The 27724-nt window shown below is 35.9% G+C and overlaps 1 protein-coding gene across 2 annotated transcripts in view; it reads left to right on the top strand.

Moving 5' to 3' along the window:
* Positions 1–27514, top strand: part of LOC146002790 (uncharacterized) — an 86379-nt gene extending 58865 nt beyond the window's left edge. The window contains exon 4 of one of the 2 annotated variants that reach the window (XM_083140731.1): positions 26193–27514. In XM_083140731.1, coding sequence (XP_082996857.1) covers positions 26193–27468 — 1276 coding nt within the window. In that variant the 3' untranslated portion in view covers positions 27469–27514. Of the gene's footprint in view, positions 1–20656; positions 23358–26192 lie in introns of those variants that run through there. The other variant, XM_083140730.1, reaches the window with a different exon arrangement.
* Positions 27515–27724: the final 210 nt, after the last annotated feature.

The raw sequence follows: 27724 nt of genomic DNA, 5'->3' as shown, positions 1-27724 counted from the left end.
TTCTTGTTTGTTTGTTTTTGGTTGTTTTTTGTTTTTTTCGATTAATTTCGATGGACCACACTGCCTTCATTAACTGAGGTTACGGCATCTGAGACTTAGAAGGTAATGTGTCTCTGCTTTATTTGTTTCCTGGTGATGGTAGTTCTATTTTCTCCCATGTGGTGGTGCTGGTGGGTGTTTCTTGAATTTATACTGCATAACTATATTAACATATTTAACCTGTACCTAAATGCCAATAGCTTCCATCACAAAGCACAGTGCCTTGCCGTTCTGAACACTCTAGCCCACAGGACAGTAACCGTTTCTGACTAGGAGAATCTACATCAGAATTCACTCACCTCAGAACCAGTCTACAGCAAAATAGATACATCATCAGAGATATCAACAAGGCAGCTTCATTTCAGCAGAGACCAAGCACGGATAACAGTGTGGCCCTTAGAAGGGCCGATTCTTCACTGCCCTGTGAAGCTGAGCGTGAGGACGAGGCCCTTACAAGGACCAATACTGCACCGCACAGCCCCTCTACCAGTAGCAGGACAGGAATGCCCAACTGTAACAGTTTTACCATTCATTGGACACACCTTCGGGAAGTTAAGCAGAATTCTAGCCAGGCACAGGCCACCACTGAAAACCAAGGCCCTACTCCGCTCAGTCAAAGATGACCTGGAACTCTGCATTCCAGGAATATACCAAATACCTTGCGAGTGTGGAACACCATACATAGGCCAAACAGGATGCACCATTGAGCAGCGACGGAATGAACATCAACGTAATATCCGATTATTATAACCGGAAATGTCAGGACTTGCGGAACACAGCATCACCGAGGAACACAGAATTTTTTTTCCAATAGCCAAATGTTACTGGGACTGACGGGTAAAGGAAGCTGTATCCATTTCACGGGAAAGCACCAATCCCAACAGAGACGTGGGACTCCAGCTCAGTTACGCCAGGAATCCACTCCTCCGTAAAATCAAGACACCAGCCAATGAGAACACCAAGATCCAGATCAAGCCAATAGGAAGACAGAGTCCAAACTCCGCCACATTATAGCCATGTATATTAACCTACTCTGGTCTCCATTTGTACATTCCCTGAAGATGAGAGCAATGTATGCCCTCGAAATGCTGGAAGCTAACTCCAATTCCATCTGGCTGCTAACCTGAGAACATTTGTTTGTATTTTAGCCTATATGTAATGTTAATTCACACATGAAGGCACAGTCTAAGCATTAGTCCTCTTTTCTTTTCATGATTCCGATGACATGTGGCATAAAGTCCAAACTTTTTGTAATATAAGTCAAATAAGCAAAGACTTAATTTAAATAGCAGTATTTCAGTTTTATAACAGGTGTTAGCACATCTAATATCATATGTAAACAAATAGAATAAAATTATACATATTTTCCATGTATTAATAACTTGGTCATCTAATAATGGTGCTAAGTAGTACCAAAAAGTATTCACATCATATTAAATTCTCTTCTACTCTATTCATTTCATTACATAAAAATAATTGATTAATTTGTATTTTGGCTGTATTGTTCATTGGTCATAAGGAAAATATTACTATCCTTGACAAACCAAAATCAATCACTTCTTCACAGTCGATATTTGAATTAAATATCAAAACTATTCATTGACGTTTCCATAGATATCAGGCATTCTTTTTGTAAGTGTAAAATATGTATATGACAAGTAGTATTTCACGAAGATTCAAACAGCATTTAACCACAGAATTGTTACTTTCTGCAAAATCAAAATTTCAAGATTGCAACATGTCATTCAACATATGTTCCCTGTTGCCGGCCCCTGTGGCAGAGTGGTTAGCACATCATGCTACGATGCCAGGGGTCCCAGGTTTAAATCCCAGCCTGGGCATGTATGTTTGTGAGTGTCCATTCATCAATTTCATCATATCATCACTCATCCCCAACTTGGCAAATAAGCCAAAAGTGGCACAGAAAGTGAAGTAAAATAAAGCAAATCAATAACAATGGGTGCTTTCCGATAGTCTTAATGAAACGAACAAATTCAACAATAATAACGGCTCGTGAACCTGGTGGAACCAGTACTTTTACAGACTTATGGGGTGCTCTAGGCGAAGGTGCAGGCACAGCATTTTGTTTAGAGAAAGTTTCTGCATGGCATCCAGCAGAAGGCATGTCCTTCTGGCAAAAACAAACACTACTGCGGACACTGTTACTCATTTAAATCACATTGTAAGAACAGTTGAGGCAAATTCATCTTGGGCATGTTGTTTCATAACGCTCTCTGTTAAACTTATAATGCAATTCCCGAACTACTGCAGTTTGAAGCCATCATGCACGTGAGTTGTCTGCAAGCATCAGACGATTGTCACCGAACAAACCAGCTGGGGATAGAGCTAATTTGTTTGAATTTTGCAGTCCTCGTTTTCAATGTGATTCACATAGTCTTCCAAACTTTTACTTCATACTAAAGTGTGTTGGTGTTCCATACAAGTTTTTATATTTACAAATGAATGATATTTTGTGATGTTATTCATTATTGGTCCTTTAATTGTATTACACATACAGAGGCAGGCATTGTCCTTTGTCCTTATACATGTGTTTCTGATTACTATTTCTCATCATTATTTCGTTTTTGATGAAAACACGAAATTTGAAATAACACATCGTAATGTTAATTTTTCATGTTTCTGAAAGGTGTGAGGTGCATTTTCCTACCTTGTCTTGTCACAAAATTATGCGAAATGAACTGCAAACTGTGACAAAGTTTGAATTACCCTGTGAGTTATGCAATTCACAGAAAATTTATTAATTCTGCTGTAAATATTCGAGAAGCAAAAATGGACTCTTTTATACAGGAATAAACTTAATGTACTCTGCTAACTACACAAATGTGAAATCAGAGAGGATATGTTTATTTTGTGTAATAAGTGCTGTTTTTAAATAAAATTTAGAATTATATTCACAATTTCAAAACCAAAAAGTCATTTTATATACCATTTTGATCTGATTTTTCCCAGTTATTGTACCAAAATTTTGATTTTTTATTTACCAAAAATATATGGTAAAGTGTATTTCAAGTTGAAACTTATTTCCTTATCTTCTTTCTTATAATGAAAATTCCTCCTCCCCAGAAATTTTTAGTGGAATGATTTTTTAGGACAAGACTGTTGGTGAGGGTAAATTCCTCCCGTCTCTTCGTATCTCGTTTTCCTAGTTTTCAATCATTTTCTTTTTGAGACTGCTAACGCATCTGACTACCATGCTCAAGGTCCCAGGTTCAATCCCCGGTCGGTTCAAATCCGGGAACTTTTCTACATTGGAAGCGGCCCCGGCGCCCACCCAGCGTCGAATGACATGGGTACCTGGGGGAAACCCTGGGGGGAAAGGCAGTCAGGGGCGTGATGCTGATCACATCACCCCCACTCATGACCGGATCAAGAAAGTGTGGGGTGTTACCCCCACACCCCCTATACGCCTTCATGGCATGGTGCTAAGCACAGGGGAGCACTTTACCTTTACCTTTGATCTCTCCATAATGTACCTTTACACATTCATGCCTATATAAATTGATGTTTCTTTGTGTAAGAATCCTTGTCAATTCAATTTATATCTGATTGAATAATGTTCCTCATACTTGTCAGTGTTAATGTTAAGTACAGTAGAATCCTGGTTTTACATTCCTGGAGTTAGCGTTTATGTGCGTTATGCATTCAGTTTTCATGGTACCAAAATAGCAAAATATATAAAATACACCCAAATTTTACATTTTCCTATATTTTAAGATTTTCATGTTGGCTTCCAGATAAACATTAAATCGAGGTGCTACTGGGTCATTCCATGTCAAATCATCCAGAATTTTGTGAAAATGTCACCCACCATCCCCGATTTTGATGAAATTCGGTATACTTATAGAACTTTTAATGCTGATTACAAAAATGACAACTTTTTTTAAATTGGTCAAGGGGTTCAAAAGTTACGAGCTTTTTAAGAACTCCGTGTACACCACATGCAGCTCCACTTTGAATGACACGCATTAGGTTATAAACGATCGTATCTTCCCTCGGGTTTGCCGTAGAAACTTCGAGTTTGTTTTATTTTGTTCAGAATAGTATAAGCTTTCATTTAAATTACGTTCCAGATGAATGCATCAATAAACATGTATTTTATATATAGTTTTATGTATTTTTTTAGAAAAATAAATGACTAACTTCAAGAGCAAATTTCATGCAATGCCCCCCCTTCAATTTCCCCCGAATTTTATATGTAGGTAGCTCAGAGTGTGTACTAATGCCCGATGGATAAATTGGGATGGGCGGTTCAGAGACAGGGTGATAAAAAAATCATTTGCATAAAATGACATTAAAAGTAAATCTTATTAAAAATGCTTATGTATTTAGCACAAAGCCTGAAGTACATTATGTTTCAAGCTACAATATTCAAAATTTATGTTCACTATGTGTGAATGTAAGCATAGGCGTAACCTGGCGGGGGCAAAGGGAAGCACTTGCCCTATCCCAAATTTATATATTAATTAAAATTTGCAAGTTAAATATATTTTGTGATCCTCCTGGCACTTGAGGATCAAACGAATATAGAGTAATATTTGTGATTTTTGAAATGTATTTATCAAATAATCCTGGACACTATTTTTATGCGATGGAAAACTTTGTGATTATCCCAACCCGAAGATAGTTTCCAAGTGACACCCATTAAGATAGCACCTAAAAATTGTACTCTATGCCTTGCCAAAATTTCATGTACTATAAATTGTGCCGTTCACATTTTAGATGGATATTTTGACCATTTTAAACACACTAAAGTATTTGACATCACTAAGTACATATGTCCATCCATTTGTGTTGTTAATGTCCACTGGACAAAGCATACTTTTTGGCCAGTAGTAGGAAGTTGATGGACCAAGTGCATGCAAGAATTTAATAGTTGCATCTTCACATTCACGTGGACTTTTCAAGCAATCCTACAATCAAGTTTGAGTCACGCACACACATGCTACTACATAACTGTTTAAAGTTCGAATTCGGAAAGCCACTTCTTCACAAAAGTCAAACCATATAGTTATACAAAACATATTACATCAGCACTTACTATTTTTGCTCTGACTGTTAAACAACTAGTGTTTCAAAGTAAGTAGTTACAAAGTTACAAGTACAGTTATTTTTTATTTAGGAATTCTAACTGTAACTAGCTACTTTTAAAAGTAAGTACTTGTAACGTTAACAACGGTAACAGAGTTACTTTTTGCAGTAGGGAAATAGCTAAATTGGACAATTCTGTTCCAGACTATAAAAATAAAATATGTACCTTCTCCGGATGCTACGTGAAAGGATTGTCTTGGAATTGCTGGCAAGGAAGCTATGCTTTGTTGCATGCTAAATTTAGAACATCCACGCTTTACTGTAATTCATTTCTAATTGTATGTGAAAACTCCATTGTTTTTGGTAGACTGCTGCATTCGTTTGAAATGTGGTTGTCCAGCTAGGAAAAAGTCATTGTCGAGGGAGTGGATCTTTGGATCTTGTTGAACTTGGAATGGAGGAGAAAGAAATAGGTGCAAGTGGAATCAATGACACCATATTCAAAATACCGTGGTCAGCATACAAATGATTTCTTAATTATAATTGTTCAAGCAAAGCTGACTGTGTTTTCCATCATTTATTAGCAGTAATAATGTAAATATATGAATGCATATTATGTTCTAGAAACATAAGTAAAACACGGAAGTTACACAAAATTAATGATCATTAACAGTACGTTACTGTTACAGTAACTGTAAAAGAAACTCAGTTACTTTCAAAGTACCAGTAACAATAACTGAGTACAGTTACTTTCAAAGTACCAGTAACAATAACTGAGTAACTTTTTTAATGATTGACTGTAACTCAGTTACTTGTAAAAAGTAACTTATGGAACCTGTAAATTTAAAGTAGTGCATAATTCCTGGTACTGTTGTAGTACTTTGCAATCGCTGACACATTGTACTGTGGGTTGTTGTCATTTCACCTCACCCTAGATGATTACTAAGAAAAATATGCCTTGAATACTATTTCTACGGAATTGGTACATAATTGCCATACTTGTTGCTTTATACTATAGAAGTCTATACAAGTATTTTTACTGTTCCAACCATCCCGTCACAAGGATATTTTCTGTGGTATGTGGCGAGAAAGCTCTATTTGAAAAACTTCCATCAGCACAAATGTGTAGTATTAATTCTTACTTCATATTAAGTATCCCCATGAAGAGTAGCCAAAAAAGAACTTCCATATTGAGATAAAATGTCCAAAAGAATGTTCTCGAAGATAAATTTTCTAAACTTGGGAATGTTAATAATGATTATATATATAATTATATAACCTATATTTTTTTTAAAAAAATGAAGACTGTTGAAACTAACTTAGATACAGTGGAACCTCGATTTTACGTTATCCAGGAGACCAGGCTGAAAAACTTAATCTTAACTTAAAAAATGTAAAATCTTGGAAAATTTCTGAACAATTTGCTATGTTGGGACCACCAAGATTGAATGCAAAATGAAGGAAAATGTAAAATCGAGGAACTTAAATCGGGGTTCCACTGTAATTATTACTTGCAAATTTTAATTAATATATAAATTTGGGATAGGGCAAGTGCTTCCCTTTGCCCCCGCCAGGTTACGCCTATGCTTACATTCACACATAGTGAACATAAATTTTGAATATTGTAGCTTGAAACATAATGTACTTCAGGCTTTGTGCTAAATACATAAGCATTTTTAATAAGATTTACTTTTAATGTCATTTTATGCAAATGATTTTTTTATCACCCTGTCTCTGAATCGCCCATCCCAATTTTTCCATCGGGCATTAGTACACACTCTGAGCTACCTACATATAAAATTCGGGGGAAATTGAAGGGGGGGCATTGCATGAAATTTGCTCTTGAAGTTAGTCATTTATTTTTCTAAAAAAATACATAAAACTATATATAAAATACATGTTTATTGATGCATTCATCTGGAACGTAATTTAAATGAAAGCTTATACTATTCTGAACAAAATAAAACAAACTCGAAGTTTCTACGGCAAACCCGAGGGAAGATACGATCGTTTATAACCTAATGCGTGTCATTCAAAGTGGAGCTGCATGTGGTGTACACGGAGTTCTTAAAAAGCTCGTAACTTTTGAACCCCTTGACCAATTTAAAAAAAGTTGTCATTTTTGTAATCAGCATTAAAAGTTCTATAAGTATACCGAATTTCATCAAAATCGGGGATGGTGGGTGACATGGCCTGGTCGAATTGACGTGGAATGACCCTACTGCATTACAACAAATATATCGAAGTTTCAGATGGATCTGTTTGGAATTTTTTTGATAACTTGAGTTGCAGTACAATATTTGAAAGAATGTGCTATCTAAATGAGCTGCTTATCTCATTCAAAATTTTTGTTTATTATTCGGTGTGAATTTTTGTTTTTCTTCATGTTAAATTTATTAGTTTGTGTATGACCTACATGGCAAGATTTAGAAATAATAAATATAAAAAGTATAATGGTTTTTGTATTTTACAAAGAAATATAGTATGAGAACCTTATTCTATCTGTAATGTTGGGCAACTTGTGCATTCCGTGAACATACAATTGTGGAAATATAACAGTTTAATAATTTTTAGAAACTTAGGAATGTTATCATCCATTAAGCATCTTGTTTGAAAAGTAGTGTTATCGTAAGAGAAGTATATTTACTCCCTCCACATAATCCTAGCAACAGTGCACTGCATTGTAGCATGGCATGACAGAACATAGGGAATTTGAAATTGACGCTTCACTCATTTGCATTTAGGTGCTGTAATCTGGCCAAAGTCGCCTGCTTAATATGGTTGAACCACAGAACTGCTTGTGCAGCCACAATGAATGGATAACTCTTCAAATCACTTTACTCCAGGACTAACTCTTAAATGCTGTGGCATGACATATGTGTCACATTTAAATGAGCTTGCTAATGTGAGATGTGACACATATGTCACTTTTTTTCATTTTTGGAACATATTGTGAAATGTCTGGAGATACATGTTTTGAGTGCTAAGTGAGCCATATGGCATTAATTAGTAAAGTTTAATTTGATTCTGGCTACATTTGAGAATGGGGAGGGACTTCCTGATGAAAAGAGCACGGCTTTTACATTGGAATTGGAAAAACACAAGCTGGGATCTTGAACTTTTCATGTCTCCTGGACGTGTCATCCCTCTCATGAAATGCTTCACCGCAAAAGATCTCAAAGTTTCACGAGTGCCTGTTTGAACCATTCCTGTGGAGTGACACCACTCCAGACAACGGCATGCAAGGCCTCTGCAATCTGAAACACCCTGCCCCACAGTAGCTTTTTCATGGTGTCAAAGAGTGCACAGTCTGAAGAGGCTAAATCTGGTGAAAATGGAGGGTGTTTTAAAACTGTGAATCTCAGTTCCTGCAGTGTTGTCATTGTCTGAGCAGAAGCATGAGGTCTGGCTTTGTTGTGTAAGAGAGACACTTTTATCGACCATTTCCCTGGTCATCATTTCTGAATTATGCATCACACTCAGCGGAGATGTTCATAGTATGTGCCACTGTTCACCCTGAAATGTTGTGGCAGCCAGTTCAAAAGCAGAATGCCATCTGCATCCCAAAACACAGATGCTAGATGCTTCCCACATGAAAGTAACAGTCTTCCTTTCTTGGACATGGACCTCCATGATGTTTCCATTCCATTGATTGCTGCCTTTTCTGTGGTGTTTTGTATCTGAAGAATGAATCATCTTCAGCCACTAAGAGAGCGAAAAAGTTATCAGGATTTTCATCATGGCGGTCCCTGCAACAGTTCACATGCACAGTTTTTTGTTCAAGGGTGAGTTCTTGAGGAGCCCACTGCGAACACGCCTTCTTCATCTTAAGGCCCTTGGTTAGTATGGCATAGATTGTCGCCCTTCCAAGATCAGTTGCATGCTGTAGAGCCTCCACAGTTACATGGCTGTTGTTCATTACTATGTCAGACACCTGCTGAATCATGCCAGGAGTTCGAGATGAGCGATGACATCCAGGGCTCATTCCTTTCTTGGCACTTGCTCTTCCGGCTGTGAAACTTGCCAACAAACTAAACACAGTTGCATGACTTGGAGTGAATTCACCACACGTTATATACATAGGATATCCCAACTTATGCAATTCTAGATTCAGATACAGGTATGCTGTGGAAAGTCATGTGTTATCTAATTTGAATATCAAACCATATTCGTGTTCTGTGTGTGAAACATGTGAAAGTGTTCAAAGGTCTTCAGTGAAAACCTTGTCATGGATGTGTGGAGGGTTTAACTTTAGAAGGTTCCCCTGTTCCTTTCTTTCAAATTTTTCCTGGCCTCTTCATATGAAAACTAATCCAGGACTTCTTGCCCAGATTTCAATTAATGTCATGACAGAATATGAATTGACTTTTGTGCCTTGGTAACTATCTCTACTTTAGATGACACACAATAAGGTATGAACTTTTGTATTGTACTGTTAATATTTGGTGTCTGCAATAAAATTTATCTGCTGCTGTGAGCAAACTAGTAATGAAGGTATTGGCCAGCGAGTATGTTAGTTTTCTATTCATTTTCAGTTTGCCTCCTTCCCAAGATTTTTTTTTAATATTAATGAAGCATGCTAATATTTTTTATGGTTTGAGGAAATATATTAATTTATTTTTCTTCACTGTATGGTCTCAATGAACTTTGTAACTGTATTGCAAATCACTGATAGACCTAATATTTTAGTAAAGGCATTCTCTTTTGGTTTTATTTATGTATTCATTGTGCAGCCAGTAGTCATTTTAACAATAAATCAATACATGCATTGTACTTTTTCAGAGATTTTACATTGCATTTGATGAAATGTGTTTTGATGAAATACCCATTCAGTTATTTTATTTGTTAGTGATTTATGCATCAGTTCTGTCAAACATGAAGTTATGTTGTATCTAGAGGTTATTGAAATGTATTTCAAGTTTCGTTTTGGTATTTAATGTTCTTTTGTTGAGGCAAAAAATGTCAGCTTCTTTTTTAGCTGTGGGGCCTTGTTATGGTATATGAGTATACTTTGGATAGAAGTGATAAATTGGTCCTCTGTCAGTATGCCTATTGATTTATCTATAAAATTGCTGATGTTTTTATCGATCCAGTAAATAATGCATAATTATGTGAAAAATTCTGATATTTTATTATTATTTACATGGCTCTAAACATATAATTGGTATATGCCATAGTTTTGTAAATTAATTGTCTGAATATGCAGTTTTGTATTCACTTGAAAAATGCATTGTTATTGCCTTGTTACATGGATTAATTAGGAAAGAACCATTTGTCTTCTATGTCAGGTCTGTATAATGTTAGTTATCCATATCAGTAAATAGGAAAACGTCAAAATAAGAAATTAAATCAAGAAAAGTTTGTAATATACAGGGTGGCTCGTAAGTCCCTACCCATGCACATATTTTATGTGTCCAGTGTATCTGTATGCTGTCCTTCATTCTCGCTGCATAAAATTATGCGACGCCATGTTCTGTGAGACATTTCTCGCAACATAGCAGGGGTTATTGTTCCAAATACTGCTGTTACAGCTGCCCTCAACTCATCATTGGAGTTATAATGTTGTTTCGACAACATTAAAAGTTCTTTATGTATCCCCCGAGAGAGTTATCACATGTTTTCAAGTCCGGATTTCTTGCGGACCATTGCATAGGCACCGGGGATAATATTATGTGCAACAGCACACAGGAAACTCTATACACTAGATACATAAGATATATGAAGAGGTAGGGACTTACAGGCCACCCTGTATGTTTCAATAGAAGATCAGGGAATAAAATGACATTTACAAATATCATGTATGTTTCATAATTATTTATCAATGACTTCATGTCTTTCTCCTCATTTGACCATGCAGGTAATATTCATGTATTACCTTGTTGTATAAGTTGGGATATCCTCCGTGGTGTCACGTGTGGTTCACATACGAGTGTTCACAATAATGTTTTTGTACTGAATGCAGATTTACTTCTCTCCCTTGTAACTTCATCTTAACTGAAAAAGTGAGAATAGCAGTTCAATTTATTTTCAACACTTTTTCCCCAAATTCACGCTATATTTGAAGTAATACAAGAAGGACCTAGGGGAAATTGTCCCTCTCCCCCTTAAAATCTGCCAGGTTTAGCTGTCAGCTCTATGCAACACGCATAGCAATTGTGTTCAACGCCCTTCGTGGAACACCGTGGGAGTCAGTGTTACCAGCTATCTAGAGGGGTTATCAACGTGAAGAAAGTTGTGTCAGAGTAAATTGTGTGTACTTCAAACATCGAATAAATATACGTATGTGTGTGTGTGTGTGCATTTAATATGTACATAATTTAAGACATATACATGGGTGTTCATGTGCTCATGCGAACATTATCAGGCGATGTGCCTGGATATCCTCAGTTATGATCTTTAATTGTTTTCATTCTAGTATGTTTCCAGTCATTAAAAAAGTCTACAAAAATATATTTTTGTACCAGCCTAGGCATGGGTGTTCTTTGTGAGTGTCTTTTCGTCAATTTCATCACATCATCACTCATCTTCATAGTCGCTATTTGTCAAAAGAGATAGTGAAGCAACATAAAAGAACATAATTCAATGAATTGAAATTGTTATAGAAATGGTAAAATGTGAAAGAATCCCCTGTGCACAAGTTAGATACGAGTCATTTCTCTACAACAGCAAATTTTCATTATTCTGCAGCCAATACTTTTTGCATGATAAGGAGAGAATTCACTGTGATGTGCTACATGGGGCAAATAGTCTGAATCTGAATAATGTGCTACATGGAGCAAATATTCTGAATCTGAATAATGTGCTACGTGGAGCAAATATTCTGAATCTGAATAATGCAAATTTGATATCTGAAACTACTTTTTATACAAGTAATTATTTTATTTCCCTTGCAAACAACTACTCGCACTTCTGCATGAGATTGTTTTCACATGAGAATCGTAACAAACATTTTTTTCTTAGCAATTCTCTTGCTAAAACTCTTGGAAACAATTTCATTTATTGACAGTTATTAACATAGGCGACGACTTGAATCAAGAAGGGACTTTCTGCCCCCGAATTCCTAAAGAAGTGTATGGTTGATAAAAATGATGATTTTTTAATATAATCATTTTTTTTTAAAACATGCTTAAAATTACTTGTGTGGTTTTTGCAACCAGGAACATAGATATAGTTGTTGTTTTTTTTTTATATAGAAAGGCTTTATCTAGTCAAACGGCCCTGTAAAATATTTGAGCAATTTGATTAAAGCAAATTAAAAATATAAGTGAACATAGATTTTTCTGTTCCTGATACTGTAACTACTATGGAAATGTTTGTTGAGTGTGTTAATGAAACTAATCAGAGGCGAGGCATCCGGTCATCGGGAGATGCGGCGATGACAAAGCAAAATAATAAAAATATTGCATTTTAAATATTTTAGGAAAGAAGAAAAAATAATCATAATATTCGCGTATTTGTGCGAAATTAGTCAAGTAACACCATTAAACAGCTAGAAATACACAAGAGATTCGCTAAGTTTAGCGCATCGAAAGGAGAGCCCAGTTCTACACCCCCATCCCCCAGTGCCAACCATTCTGCCACGTTTCCGTTGAGTGCAATGGGGTCAGGCGGGCCAGCTCATCGCAACAGGTCTGCGAATCCAAGGTCCTTCGACTGCTTTTCCCCCGCTTTTGAAGGTCTGGTCATGAGAGACCTTTTTTTCAGCCTCCTTGTTTACAAACACGGCAGGGTTTCTGTGACATTAAGATGAAACTTCTCAGAATGTCCAGCACTATAAATCATGCAACGCTCTGTTTTTTTAATAGAAAATAAAAACATATTGAAGAGCATCGCAACGCAACTTACGCAGAATGCATGATGAAAGTAATGGTGCATAGAAAGAAATATAAGTAAGCAAAAGCATAAATTTCCCCACAGTTAGTGTTAGAAAGAACTGAAAAAAAAAAGCAGTTCTCGTTCCATTCTATTTTCTTCGTAGTATTTCTTATTTTAATTTTTTTTGGATCCTGCAGTTCAAATATCGATTTTTTTGGGGGAAAAATGTTCTTAGTTTACAAAACATGAAGTACTTCCTGCTGTTTTGTGTTTACTATGCTTACAAATGACAAGATTGATAAAGATTTTTGTTCTAGAGGTGACAGAACCTTTTCCCTAACATATCTTACTTTCAAACCAGGGATTGCCAAAAATATCAGGATTCCCAAAAATTAAAAATCTCGATTCAAAAATTTTACTACCCGTATTTCGGAAGCAATCCGAATTTCGGAGAGAGAAGTTTAACAATTTTTTAATTTTCTTTTTAAGAATAGATTTTGCCATCTCTACTTCACACGTCATGGACGAACACTGTTATCATATCATTATCAATGTAGGAATGCCCCCTTCCCCTTCCCAGGTTGAAAGATTGACCCTGACGTTTGGCAAGTCTTGCGATGATTACTTAAAAATGTCACGCTTTGCCACTGAAACTAATAATAATTTCAGTAACTTTTCTTCCAGTGAAACCAAAACATTCTGGATGTACTCTATAATTGTAACTTAAAATATTAACTTAAATATTTTAATAGTCTTTGTACCTGAACTTTGGAGATTTTTTTATGATAGTTTGAAAAATATCAGCTGCCATGTTTATTTACAGTTTAATGATATTGACACTATTTATGATTTAACATGATTAGTATCTTGTATATTTTTCTACACAAAATGTTTGCTATTTTTGCCCATAAAATTATTGAATTTTAAATCGAGAGAAATCCTGTGTTTATATTTTGGCTCGTATGAGTTTAACACCATCAGTACATATATTTTATTTTATTTACTTTCCTATCTTAGAACCTAATAATCATCTTTAAATGATTGCAAGATTAATGTACTTTCACCAAAAGTGTTTCTGATATCTACAAAATCCTTATGTACATTATTCTATAAATTATTTATTTAGATTGATTTAACCTTTTGAGTCCCAAGGACATTTTCACAAGTAAGCTTCACGGTCCCGAGCCGATTTTGAGAAAAATGCAGAGTTTCAATTAAATGAGTGTAGATCGGAGACTAATTGCCCTAGAGAGATGAGTGATATACCGTTGTACGTGGAATGAACCAGAGATTCAGACTATATGGAATTTATGCAAATTCGGCGTATATATGGAGGGGGAAAGGAGGGAAATCCCCTGAAAATACTTTTTTTTTTAAAAAAATGGGGTTTCGCCCCCTCCCGCCCCCCGAAAAAAAGTACATGACAGTGTCGACATGCACATGGAAATGATCGCTGACATGTAAGGAACACAAAAATATTTGCATTATTATCATATGACTAATGTAACTTGAGTTGTACCCCCCAAAAGGAATGGTGGGCATGCCACTGATTCAAGCTTCAAAATGCAGCGGTACCTTGAAATGACTTTAGCTCAGAGACTATTTGCCCTGGAGATATGAACTATATACCGTTGTACGCAGAATGAATCACAGATTCAGATGATATATAATTTATGCACATTCGGCATATATATGGAGGGGGAAAGGGGGGAAATCCCCTGAAAATACTTTTTTTTTAAAAAATGGGGTTTCGCCCCCCGCCGTACAAATTATGTAACCTTCTCCACTCACCAGTCTCCTCATCCCTTTTAGGTCCAAATATTTTCCTAAGGATCTTATTTTCAAATACTCTCAATTTATGTTCCTCTTTCAATGTAAGGGACCAAATTTCACACCAATTTAATACTACAGGCAAAATTACTGTTTTGTATATTTTAACTTTTAGTTTCTTAGATATTAAACGAGAAGACAAAAGTTTATGAAGAGAGAAGTAACATGCATTTCCTGAATTAAGCCTACTTTTTATTTCCTCTTTAATATCATTTTCATTTGTTAATATTACTCCTAAGTATTTGAATTTGGAAACTGGTTCAAACGAGTTGTTATCAATAATTAGATTTTGTTTATTACCTAACACTTGGTTTCGGCCTGTAAGCATATATTTAGTTTTCTCTTGGTTAACTTCCAAACCTATCTCTTTAGCAGTTTTGAAAAATATTTTAGCATTATTCTTAATTGTATTCACATCATCCCCCAGTAAGTCTACATCATCTGCATATGCTAACAACTGAGTCACACCATTTAATTTTAGTCCTCCTTTAGTTTCTTTTACCTTCCTAACAGCATATTCTAAGGCAAAATTAAAGAGCAATGGAGATAATGCATCTCCTTGTTTTAACCCATCATGAATTGTAAATTTGTCAATATTAATACCCACACGAATTTTACTTTCTGTTTCACTGGTGCATATTTTTATCATACTAACAAGCTTCTTAGGTATTCCAAACTTTACTACACTGCTCCACAAAACTTAAGCAACTCTGTACAACGTGGGATAGGTGAGATGTGGTGCCCATTCAACACTTGTATGAGACATGTACAAACATAAAGAAGCACAGGCAGTGCGAGTGCCCTCTATAATGCGTCAGCAGCACCTTATAAACCAAGATTAACAGCTTGTGCCTGCCAGCGCAAACCACAGCCTAGTATTGTCCCAGTCCTCAAGCAGTGAAGTGGTGGTTCGTGAGTGGGATATCAAGTGTACACACCTTGAAATGAATCGTAGACATCATTTGAGTGAAGTTGACCGAGGTTGAATAATTGGACGACTGGAAATGGGTCGGACCCAAGTGGAAGTGGCACGTGAATTCAATGTGAATAAAAGTGTCGTGTCAGGTTGTGGATTTGCTTCCAAAATGGTCCTACTCTCAGCAGACGTCATGAAGGAGGCCATCCGAGGACGACATCAGCAGCTGATGACCGATTCCTCACAATCACTGCCAGACGTAACCTCCAAGAGTCCTGCTCGCAAATGGCAAATGATTTGTTTCAAGCTACGGGACGACGTGTTAGTCGTGAAACTGTTCGTAGGCGGCTGAATAAAGCAGGACTGTATGCCAGGAGGCCTGTGCTGTGTGTTCCATTGTAACGGGAGCACAAACGTGTGCAATACACACGGTGTCAGGAACATTTGAAATGGGGAGAAGACCAGTGGGCACTACTAATGTTCTCTGATGAGTCTCGATGTAGCCTATCGTCTGATTCTGGTCCGATATTCGGGTGGAGAGAGCCAGGAACACGATATCACTCTAAGTTCATTGTTGAAGGCCGTCCTTTGGAGGTGGTTTCATCATGGTGTGGGGTGGTATCATGCTGGATCGGAAAACTGACCTCCATATTGTGGAACATGGAACTTCGAAAGCACAACGTTATCGGGATGAAATTCTCCATTCACGTGTTCGCAACATCCATGGAGCATTTGGTCCGAACTTACTTTTTATGGATGACAATGCACGCCAAGACCGTGCATATATTGTGTCCGATTATCTGGAGACAGAAGACATTGCCCGTATTGAATGTCCTGCATACTCGCTGTACCTTAATCCAATCGAGTATGTTTGGGATGCTCTTGGGCGAAGAATACTGCAGTGCAATCCACCACCAGAAGAATTCCTGAACTGCAGACAGCCCGCTTAGAGGAATGGCCCCGTCTTCCTCAAGACTTGATAACCACTCTGATCCACAGAATGGAGGCTAGATGTCATGCCTGTGTGTCTGTTCGAGGTGGTTACACACCGTATTGACGGCCTGTGCCCTCTCAGATGCAAGCTTTTCATGTAGGGTTATAGTGGAGTTGAACTTTCTGGCCACCCTGTACACCATATCTGCATTGTTGGTGTCCATTTGTGTTGAATTGTGCATCTGTACCTTCCTTATGTTCATTAAACTTGATGAATTGACATTTTCTTTTCATTTAGTTCTACTTCGTTCGAGTTGCTTAAGTTTTGTGGAGCAGTGTAATATATTATATAATTTATCTCTTTTGACCGAATCATATGCTTCTTTGAAATCAATGAATAGCTGATGGACATTTTGATTATATTCCCACTTTTGTTCAAGTGTCTGATGTGAAAAATTTGATCTGTAGTTGATCTGTTACGTTTAAATCCACATTGATAATCACCTATAATTTCATTAGCATATGGGGTTAGTCTTGTTAAAAGAATGTTAGATAATATCTTATATGTTGTTGAGAGTAGAGAAATTCCACGGTAATTATTGCAGTTCATTTTATCACCTTTTTTAAACACAGGAACAATTATGGATTCTTTCCACTGTCGAGGGATTTCTTCTTTATTCCATATTAAACAAATTAATTTATGAATTTGACATATTAACGAATTCCCACCATATTTAATTAACTCAGCTGGTATTAAATCAATGCCAGGTGCTTTGTTATTCTTTAGCCTTTTAATAGCATCTTTAACTTCAGTCAAGTTAGGTTCTGGAACTAAAGGTTCTGCTGTGTGTACTTCATTTACTTCTGATTTATCTCCTACATGGACATTTAAAAGGTCATTAAAGTAGTTCTTCCATCTATTTAGAATATCGCTTGGGTCAGCTAGAAAATCACCGTCTTTATCTTTTATCAAGTTTACTTTAGGTTGCCACCCCTTTCTAAACTCATTTACACCTTTATATAAATCTATGATATTTTTATTTTTGCTGTTTGTTTCAATTTCGTTAATTTTGCTTTTCAAGTAATCTCTTTGTTTACTTCTAAACGTGCGGTTAACTTCTCGCTTTATTCTCTTATAATTGCTTAGATTTGTATCATCAGAGTTATTTAACCACCTAAGTCTAGCCTGATTTCTTATTTCTATTAGATTATGATATTCATTATCAAACCATGGCTTACTTTTTCTCGGTTTATGGTATCCTATACTTTCTTTAGCTGCTGATTCTATTGCATTACGTATGTGCTCCCAATTCTTATTTACGTCTGTTTCATTTATATTTTCATCATCATTTAAATCCTGCAAAACATCAAATCTATTTGACAGTTTAATTTGGTAATCTTTCTTAATTCTTTCATCAGTAAACTTTCCTGTATCAAATTTTATAACTTTTAGATTTTGTTGCTTATGATTTATCACTGAGAGTCTTTCTCTTAATTTAGCAATTACTAAATAATGGTCACTGGCACAGTCAGCACCTCTATGTGTACGAACGTCAATTATACTAGTATGCCTTCTCTTATCAATGAGAATATGATCTATCTGATTATGAGTTTTACCATCTGGAGAAGACCAGGTATATTTATGGATATCTTTATGTTTAAAAGTGGTACTTTTCACAATTAAATTCTTTGAGGTTGCAAAAGTAATCAATCTTATACCATTATCATTACTTAATTCATGAAGACTTTCTTTACCAATCGTGGGTTTAAATGTCTCTTCTTTGCCAATCTGTACATTACAGTCACCTAACAGAATTTTCATATCATACTGAGAAAATTTATCAAAGACCTGTTCTAACTCTGTATAAAAATCATCTTTAGTATTATCATGTAATACTAAAGATGCATGTATGTTTATTAAAATAATTTTACACCACCTACCCTGTAAAACTGCATATGATATCCTATCATTAATAAATTCTACTGTTTTAAGAGCCGAGACAATTCTATTATTTATGAAAAAGCCTGATCCAAAATTATGATTTTCAGTACCACCATAGAAAAAAGTATAATTTTTAGTTTTACAATTCCCTTCTCCTGGCCACCTAACTTCCTGGACAGCTACTACATCTAATTTATACTTAACTATCTCATTAACTGTATACTGAAATGCCCCAGGCCGGTAAAGGCTCAGAACATTCCAGGTGCCTAATTTAATATCCTTATTCCTAATGTAGATCTTATCCTTAGTCCAGGGATCTCCCAAAGTAGTCCCCACCCAGAGATCCGAACGGGGGACTATTTTTCCTCCGGAATATTTTACCTTGGGTACATCCATGACCTTATATTGCTGTTTCTTGACATTTTTTTTTTTACAGTGCAGAGTTGTCAGCTCTACGCCTAACCCCAATATGAATGGAGGAACTACTACACAAGACAAACACAAACACATTAGACAGCACAATTACTACACAAGATGAACACAAACACATTAGACAGCACAACTACTACACAAGACATACAAACACACCACAACTACTACACAATATAAACATAAACAAACTACACACCACAACTACTACACAAGACAAACACAAACAAATTAGACAGCACAACTACTACGCAAGACAAAACAAACATACTAGACAGCACAACTACTACACAAACATACTAGACAGCACAATTACAACACAAGACACATACATACACACCACTGATACTACACAAGTTAAACAGAAACACATTAAACAAATAGATGGCCTAACTTTGAGGGAGCATAATTAAATGGACATCCTATACCATACAACTTTATCAATTACATTGAAAACAGCTACAAGCATTACATAATCATGGCCGACATAAATATCTATAGTCGACCACAAGCCGAAAAGTGTCAACTTCACCAAACTACAGACAGCTGCCAAAATTGCCATTTCCACCAACTTCCGAAACCATCTAGACAGTCAGCAGTACTTCTCCAGATGTTGTACTTACATCGACTTCCGTCCTTACAAATAGCAACGTGGATGTACATGAACCCATTGGTAGCAATCACGCACCTATAATCTTATATAGTCAAAAAAAAAGAACACATTGAAAATTTTCATTCCAGATATTCACCAACCAGAATCCCGTTCGGGTTCGCTCCATGCCATTTCGAGCCCTGAGTCCTGTGTTTCAAATTTCAAATGAGACATAAAATTGACAGGTATTATTGATCAAAATATTTTATAACAATTTTCCTGAACTTACTGATTAAACTAATGTAAATTCAAAAACAACAAAACTTCTTATATAATAATATAGAAAAATTTGTGAGCCTTTCTGCTCGGAGTCAATACAAGAATAGCTATACTTTTTTTATTTTTTTATTATTAAAGCACTCGTATATTTCTAATCACTTATGTCTTGAATTTGTTCAGGTGGGCAGAGGAATAAACACCATGAAACACTTTTCATTCCAAGGCATTTCCACCAATAAGGCTTGTTTATCTTTTGTGATTCGTGTTTTATGTGGCCAAGAATTGTAATTGGTTGTCTCATGATGTGGGACTCAACTCCACAACCCAAGAGGTAGAATAATGATATTGCATTTTACATATTTGATTGCATGTCAAGGAATTCAGTGTGTATAGGGTCGAGTCAAATGAAAGTGAACCAAGCCATGTTTTATGAGGGAACATACATATTGTAGTGTAGGAGCATAGATTTATTCTTGTTCAGTACAGAAAGAATAGTTAGACATCTCAACACACCACCCTGTTACCCCTTTGGAGCACTCTGTACACAATGGACTGGTGTTTAACACACACCAATTCCAGAGTCTTGCCATCAGAATGAAAGTTCAGAGGCCACTGAACCCTTTCCACCTAATGACACGGGACTGGACAATACAATTCACTCCAGGGGAAGGTTGGGTAACTTTCAGTTGACTTGGCCTTACATTTAAACAATGCCCGTTTAAACTCCAAAAATATATGAGTGTAAATATGTATGAGTACTTTTCAGAAATTCTCAAACATTTATGTTTTGCATTGGAGACATTGTCATTTTTCTTTTCCTCTAAAATTTTAGAAATTTGATGAATGGAAATGAAGATTTGAAGAATGACTTTGGTCTCAGCAACAAGGATGATTTGAAATGTCTTCTGTCCAATTTCATGTCTTGTTCAAATGATGAGAACTTTGCACCAGAATCCCACTCTCTGTATCAGGAAATAACCAACTCCACCAGCGACCCTCTCAGATGCAGCTTGTGTGATAGAACTTTCAGCACTAAATCAACATGCAGAAGACACATGATGATTCACACAGATGAGAAGCCCTTTTCGTGTACCATATGCAACAATAAATTCAGATACAAGTTTGGTCTAAAAAGTCACTTATTAACTCATTTAAATATCAAACCATATTCGTGCTCTGTGTGTGGAAAATTATTCACGACAAGGAGTTTGTGTGATAAGCACCAATGGAGGCACACTGGCGTGAAGAAATACAGTTGCCCCTTATGCCTGAAGTCATTTGTTACAAAGAGCAAATTGAAACATCATCCACCTTGCTTTATGCATAGCCCTTGTACATGTGACATTTGTGGGAAAACATACATGGGCAAAAGTGCACTGAAGTCGCATCTTATTTTGCACTCAAGTGACATGCCATTTCACTGTGGTGTGTGCCAAAAGGCATTCAGAAAAAAGACATGTCTGTTGATCCACATGCGCTATCACACGAAAGTGAAGCCTTATTCATGTTCCCTTTGCAATAAATGGTTCTTCCTACCTTGTGACAGAAAACGACACATGGATAGAGTTCATTTTAAAAAAGTAGGTACGTACAAATGCACTGAGTGCAACAAATTATTCTTAGAAAATTGTGAGCTCAACAGCCATAAAAATATTGTGCATCACGCAAGAGATTATTCTTGTGATATATGTGCCACTGCTTTCAAAACTTCTGGAACCTTAAAGTGTCACCGACAAAATGTGCACGGTACAATTGCTGTTTGTTGTAATGTTTGTGGTAGAAGTTTCCGCAGTAAGAGTTCGCTTTTCAGTCATTTAAAAGTACATTCTGATACACGGGAAAGATATTCCTGTGAGATTTGTGGAGCAAGCTTTGGTTCCAAGGGTTATTTACCTGTTCATATGAACACACACACAGGCAGTGTGCTGTACCCTTGGAATATATGTGGAAGAAATTTTACAAGGAAGTTTGTATTGCAACAACATGAAAAGACGCATGTTGAAAAAACTGATTTTTATAAATGCATGTGTGGAAAGTCATTTCGTACAGAGTCATGCCTAAAAAATCACATGAAAACTCACACAGGTGAAAAACGTTGTGTGTGTGTGTAGAATGTGGAAAGACATTTAGTAATAAAGAATATCTAAAGATTCATAAAAGGGTTCACACGAAAGAAAGACCATTTGCATGTAACTCATGTAATACAACATTTAGTCGTAAATCCTGTCTTCAAAATCACCTATATATATGCAAGTGTGCAAACAAAATTATTGAGAAGCCTTTTGAATGTGAAACATGTGGTATGAAGTTTCCTATTAAATATTATTTGACAAATCATACACGTGTTCATGTGAAGAGTAGGCCTGAAATAGAGAAGCCTTTTGGTTGTGCCACATGTAATAAAGCATACGTTAGTAAACGTGGTCTCGCACGACATGCCAGATTGTGCCAAGGGGCTTCAATAAAAACTTGGTCATAGATATACGTAAGCAATGTTCCACTCATTATTAAAAAAAGTTCTGCTTCTTTTCCAAAATTCAGTGAAAGTCATTGCAAAATTTGAACAGATTTTGTTGTTTGTCATTTACCCTGGTATGATTCTCTAATTTAGAGGCTGCACAACAAGATTTGAATATTGTGTCAGGAGTTTCAAGATGTCACCATTCATGTTTAGTAATGCCTCATTTGGAAACACCAATGCACTCTTCATATTGAAAATTTGCACATTACTGTGAACAATTTTTTGCAAGAAGGTATCCAAGTGAAATAATTATTGAAGCTTTCCTAGATGTGAGTAATGAGGAGATTCTGTTGGGTGTTGAGCCAGGACCTGATATGCTTTTCAGGTTGTGAGCAATATCTTCAGGGGTTGAATGCTCAGAAGCATATGAGGAACTGACCTCGCTGATATGCCGAGAACAAAACATCTCATCAGTATTCAAGTGATTTACCATTCAGGATTTTCCTTAAGTCAACCTTGAGGAAAATATATTTTTGTAGTTGAGTAATATTTTTTTTTATAATTTGGAAAATATATTATTTGTCTTTAATATGTAATCGCAAAGACTTAAGTAACTGTATTGCATATGTCTAAGAAATCTAATGTTGTGGTAAGGAATATTCCTTCTTATGTTTATTTCTGTACTCATTGTACAAGGTGAATTATCATAATTTTGCAGTAAGAAATGATGCACAAATTAACAAAATACAAATGTTATTTGTTCTAATCTTGGTTAGTTGACTTACTTTATGTTTAATTTTGAATGACATTTTACATTACATTGGATGAAACCAACTTTTTTTGTTGATGTGTTGCCATTTGTCTGTTTCATTTGTTATTGATTTATGTAAAACATGAAGCTGTGTTATTGTTATATCTGAGGGGTTATTCAAATGTTATAGTTCATTGTTTCATTTAGAAGTCATTTAGAGTTCGAAGCCTGTCTATTATTACTTGTGTACCAAAGTGGATAAGTGCAGAATGTATTTCTGTAGATATTTAGATGCATATGCTGGTTAACTATTTTTTCCCTTTGCAGAACCTTCTAAACTTATGAAGGATGTATTGAAGTAGTTGATTTCAATGTTAGTCTTAATCTTCCAAGTTAAGAAAGAAGTTAATTTTTTTTTGTTTTGCTGTGATGAACTATTTCTTTTGTTTGTATTGAAAGCACAAATAAATAATGAATGTGCATAGAAACATTTTCTCATCATTTGTATCATACCATAATAAATATACTGGTTGAGTCATATTTCTTCACAGTCTAATAATTTTGAAATGGATATTGATTTCAATGTCATATTACTAATGTGCATGGGATGAGTCAATAGTCGACATTTTGAACATATATGGTTCTCCACGAACAGAGCTCATTTTTTTTTTTTTTAATAATGAGGTCCAATGGCACCTTATTTGATATTTATCGTAATATCATGGACTTTTGTAATTTTTTTTGTTTCCAGTTTTTTAATATGCACTTAAAACCTCTGGGAAACTTTGAAAGTTAAATTGGGAAAAAATAAAACTTTCAAAAAAGTGCATTATTTGAAAAAGGAATTTTGGGCTGAGAATTACTTCAAGTTGATCAGCTTGTGAAACACTTTCATTCCACAAGTACATATTATTAGGAAGAGAGATACAGAGAGAAAGTAACTGTTTTCATTGTCTCTGGTGTGTGGCAAACACGAACAGGCCAATTTTTAAAACTTATAAAAAATGTATTTGTAAAATATCCAACAAATTAGTATTTCCTCCAAGAATGATATTTTGAGGTACTAACATTCAGGTGCTAGCATGGGTGCTAATGTGCCTTTTGTTGGATCGAGAAATAAAAGACTCGCTGATAATATCCTTTTGACTATATTCTCAAGAACATGTGCACAACACAGTAAGAAACATGACAACCTTCATACTTTTTCTGCCTGGGATGACAGTAATACGACGAGGGTCACTATTTATATTTTGAGCCTAACAATGAAAAAACAGGAATTTGGCATTGAAAACTGCTTTATTGTTTTTCAAAGTATTCTCCTTTATGGTCAATACACTTTTGCATTCATTTGAACCATTTGTCAAAGCAGTTTTTCCAATCTTCTTGAGACACCTCCATAATATGGTTTTTGAACACATCAACGGCATCTTCTGCCGACGAAAATCGTTGTCCACGCAATTTATTCTTGACATTCGGGAACAACAAGAAGTCATTGGGTGCCAAATCAGGACTGTACGGCAGATGACCCATCTATTCGATTTTTTGACTGTTCATAAAGTCGGTTGTTAGACGAGATGTGTGACAGCTGGCATTGTCTTGATGAAGAATGATCCAACAGCGTTTGTTTGTTTTCCGTATTTGATCGAAGACCTCTGGCAAACAAATTGTTGTGTACCATTCAGAGTTGACCGTTCTACGTTCCTCTAAAGGCACAGCTGCCACATGACCAGTGTTCCCGAAAAAAACAGGCGACCATTTGTTTCGATGTGCTTCGAGCGCGAACAACTTTTGTTGGATTGGGTTCATCTTGAAACACCCATACTGTCGACTGCTGTTTACGGTCTGGCTCATATGCATATATCCATGATTCGTCACCTGTTACAATCTTATATACGTCTTTTGAAGCACCACGATTGTATTTATTGACCATTTGTTTGCACCAATTGACACGAGCGTCTTTTTGAGTTTTTGTCAAATTGTGAGGGATCCAACGAGAACATACCTTTCTCACAGCTAAATGATCATGTAGTATTTTATATATGCTGGTGGAACTAATGCCTATAGTTGCCTCAATGTCACAGTATGTCACATGACGATCTTGCAGTATTAGGTTTTGCACAGCATCAATGTTTTCTTGAACAACAACTGATTTTGGACGACCTTCGCGAATCTCGTCGGTGAGCGAATGGCGGCCACGATTAAATTCGTTATACCAGCGTTTCACAGTGGCAAAGGATGGGGCTTCATCGCCAAATGTGGAAGTAAGTTGATCGATGCACTTTTATCTTGATAATCCACGTCGAAAATCATAAAAAATCATTGCACGAAAATGTTCACGAGTTAATTCCATTTTATTGTTGTTGCGCAATCTCCAAGGCAACATAAACAACATAAATGAAGCTATTGACAAAACATTTGAAGTACGTTATGGTCAATAATGCCAGACGATTCCGTGCAAACGTCAAATCACGGCTAACTTCAATCAGTGTTGCCAAGGCTCAAAATACAAATAGTGACCCTCGTATAACACAGCATAGAACAAACAAAGTACTGCACAGGCTATTGCCCAGAATATAGAGTAAACAATATTGCCAGGTGCCAATGCACATAATATCTAACAAGTGGTAATCACTATTGTCTTTTATTCATGTATCCCGGACTATAGATTTCTGGCGGTTGGTGTCAAAATCTCACTTGAAAGTTATGGGCCCAGTCCCGATTAGCTGTTCTGATCATAAAGTGGACTTGGCTTTTTCTTTCTGTCAAGATAAAATTTTAATCGCCAATTTTCAGCAATTATTTAAAATATGTTTTGTTCAAAACTTTTTTGTTTTTAAAGTTAAGTGACATAAAAGGAAGTGTGGAGTGACCTCATTTACCATTTAAATTTGTCAAGATGCCCCACAACCCCTCACCCCCTCTGGAAATATCTTAAATACCACACTGGATGCAACTAATGGTGCACATATCATAGTGTATTAGGGGTGTAAGAAAACATTTTTGAGTAACTCTATAGGTAGAAGAAAACTACGGAAATATCTTAATAAACTTAAAAGTTATTAATTTTTCTTTTATTATACTTTGCATATATACATAAATATATAATGTTCTCCATTGTAGTCATTTAGTAATTTTCCTTTTCTTTTCAAATTTTAGGAACTTGATGAGTGGGAATGAAGATTTGAAAAATAAACTTCTGCTCAGCAACAAAGATGATTTGAAAAGTTTTCAGTCAAATTACATTTCTTGTTCAAATAAAGATGAAAATTTGGCACCAGAATCCCACTCTCTGTATCAGGAAATAACCCACTCCAGTAGGAACCCTCTGAGATGCAGCTTGTGTGATAGAATTTTCAGTAGTAAAACAGCATGCAGAAGACACATGCTGATTCACACAGATGAGAAGCCCTTTTCGTCGACCATATGCAACAATAAATTCAGAGATAGGTCTAATCTCCAAAGTCACTCATTAACTTATTTGAATATCAAACTACATTCGTGCTCTGTGTGTGGTAGATCATTCAAGAGAAAGAAGTTGTGTGATAATCACCAATGGAGGCACACTGGCATAAAGAAATACAAATGCTCAGTTTGTCTGAAGTCATTTGCATACCGGGAATCGTTGAAACATCATCTACCATGTAATATGCCTAAATCTTGCACATGCAACATTTGTGGCAAGACATTTCAGGGCAAAAGTTCCGTGAGTTACCATCTTATTTTACACTCAAACAACAGGCCATTTCACTGTGGTTTGTGCCAAATGGCATTCAGAATAAAAAGACATCTGAAGATCCACATGCGCCGTCACACGAAAGAGAAACCTTATTCCTGTTCACTTTGTGATAAATCATTCATCCAGTCTAGTGACAGGAAACGACACATGGATAGAATTCATTTTAAAAAAGAAGGATCATACAAATGTACTGAGTGTAGCAAATCATTTTTACAAAATTGTGAGCTCAACAATCATAAAAATAATGTGCATGCTCGTACAGGATATTTTGCTTGTGATAAATGTGCTGCTGCTTTCAAAACTTCTGCATCCTTAAAGAGACACTGTGGTATTGAGCATGGTACAAGTACTGTTTTTTGTAATATTTGTGGGAAAAGTTTGAGCTGTAAGATGTCACTTTCAAGTCATTTAAAAATACATTCTGATTCACGGGAAAGATATTCCTGTGATATTTGTGGATCAAACTTCTCAAGCAAGTCCTATTTGCCTGTTCATATGAACACACACACAGGCAATGTACTGTACACTTGCAATGTATGTGGAAAAACTTTTAGAAGGAAGTATGTGTTGCAACAACATGAGAAGACACATAGTGAAGAAAGAAAATTATACAAATGTGTATGTGGAATGTCATTTGTTAGAAAGTGGTACCTAACAAATCATATGAAAATTCACACAGAGACCTTGTGTGTGTAAAGAATGTGAAAAGACATTTTGTAGTAAAAACTCTTGAAATGATTCACACTAAAAGCCTTTTGCATGGTACTCGTGTAGTAAAACATTCAATCATAAAAAGTCTCTTCAAGAACACTTAAAGATATGCAAGCATGCACACAAAATTGTTGAAAAGCCTTTTGAATGTGAAGCATGTGGTAATAATTTTTCTACTAAATCTTATCTGAACAGTACTGTTCATGTTGATGGTAGATTTGAGAGTGAAAGGTCTTTCTGC

The sequence above is a fragment of the Lepisma saccharinum genome, chromosome 19, assembly GCF_977018435.1.
Source record: "Lepisma saccharinum chromosome 19, izLepSacc3.1, whole genome shotgun sequence".
Lineage (NCBI taxonomy): Eukaryota > Metazoa > Arthropoda > Insecta > Zygentoma > Lepismatidae > Lepisma > Lepisma saccharinum.
Note: the sequence above shows the minus strand (reverse complement) of the source record. Positions and strands in the feature narration are given on the sequence as shown.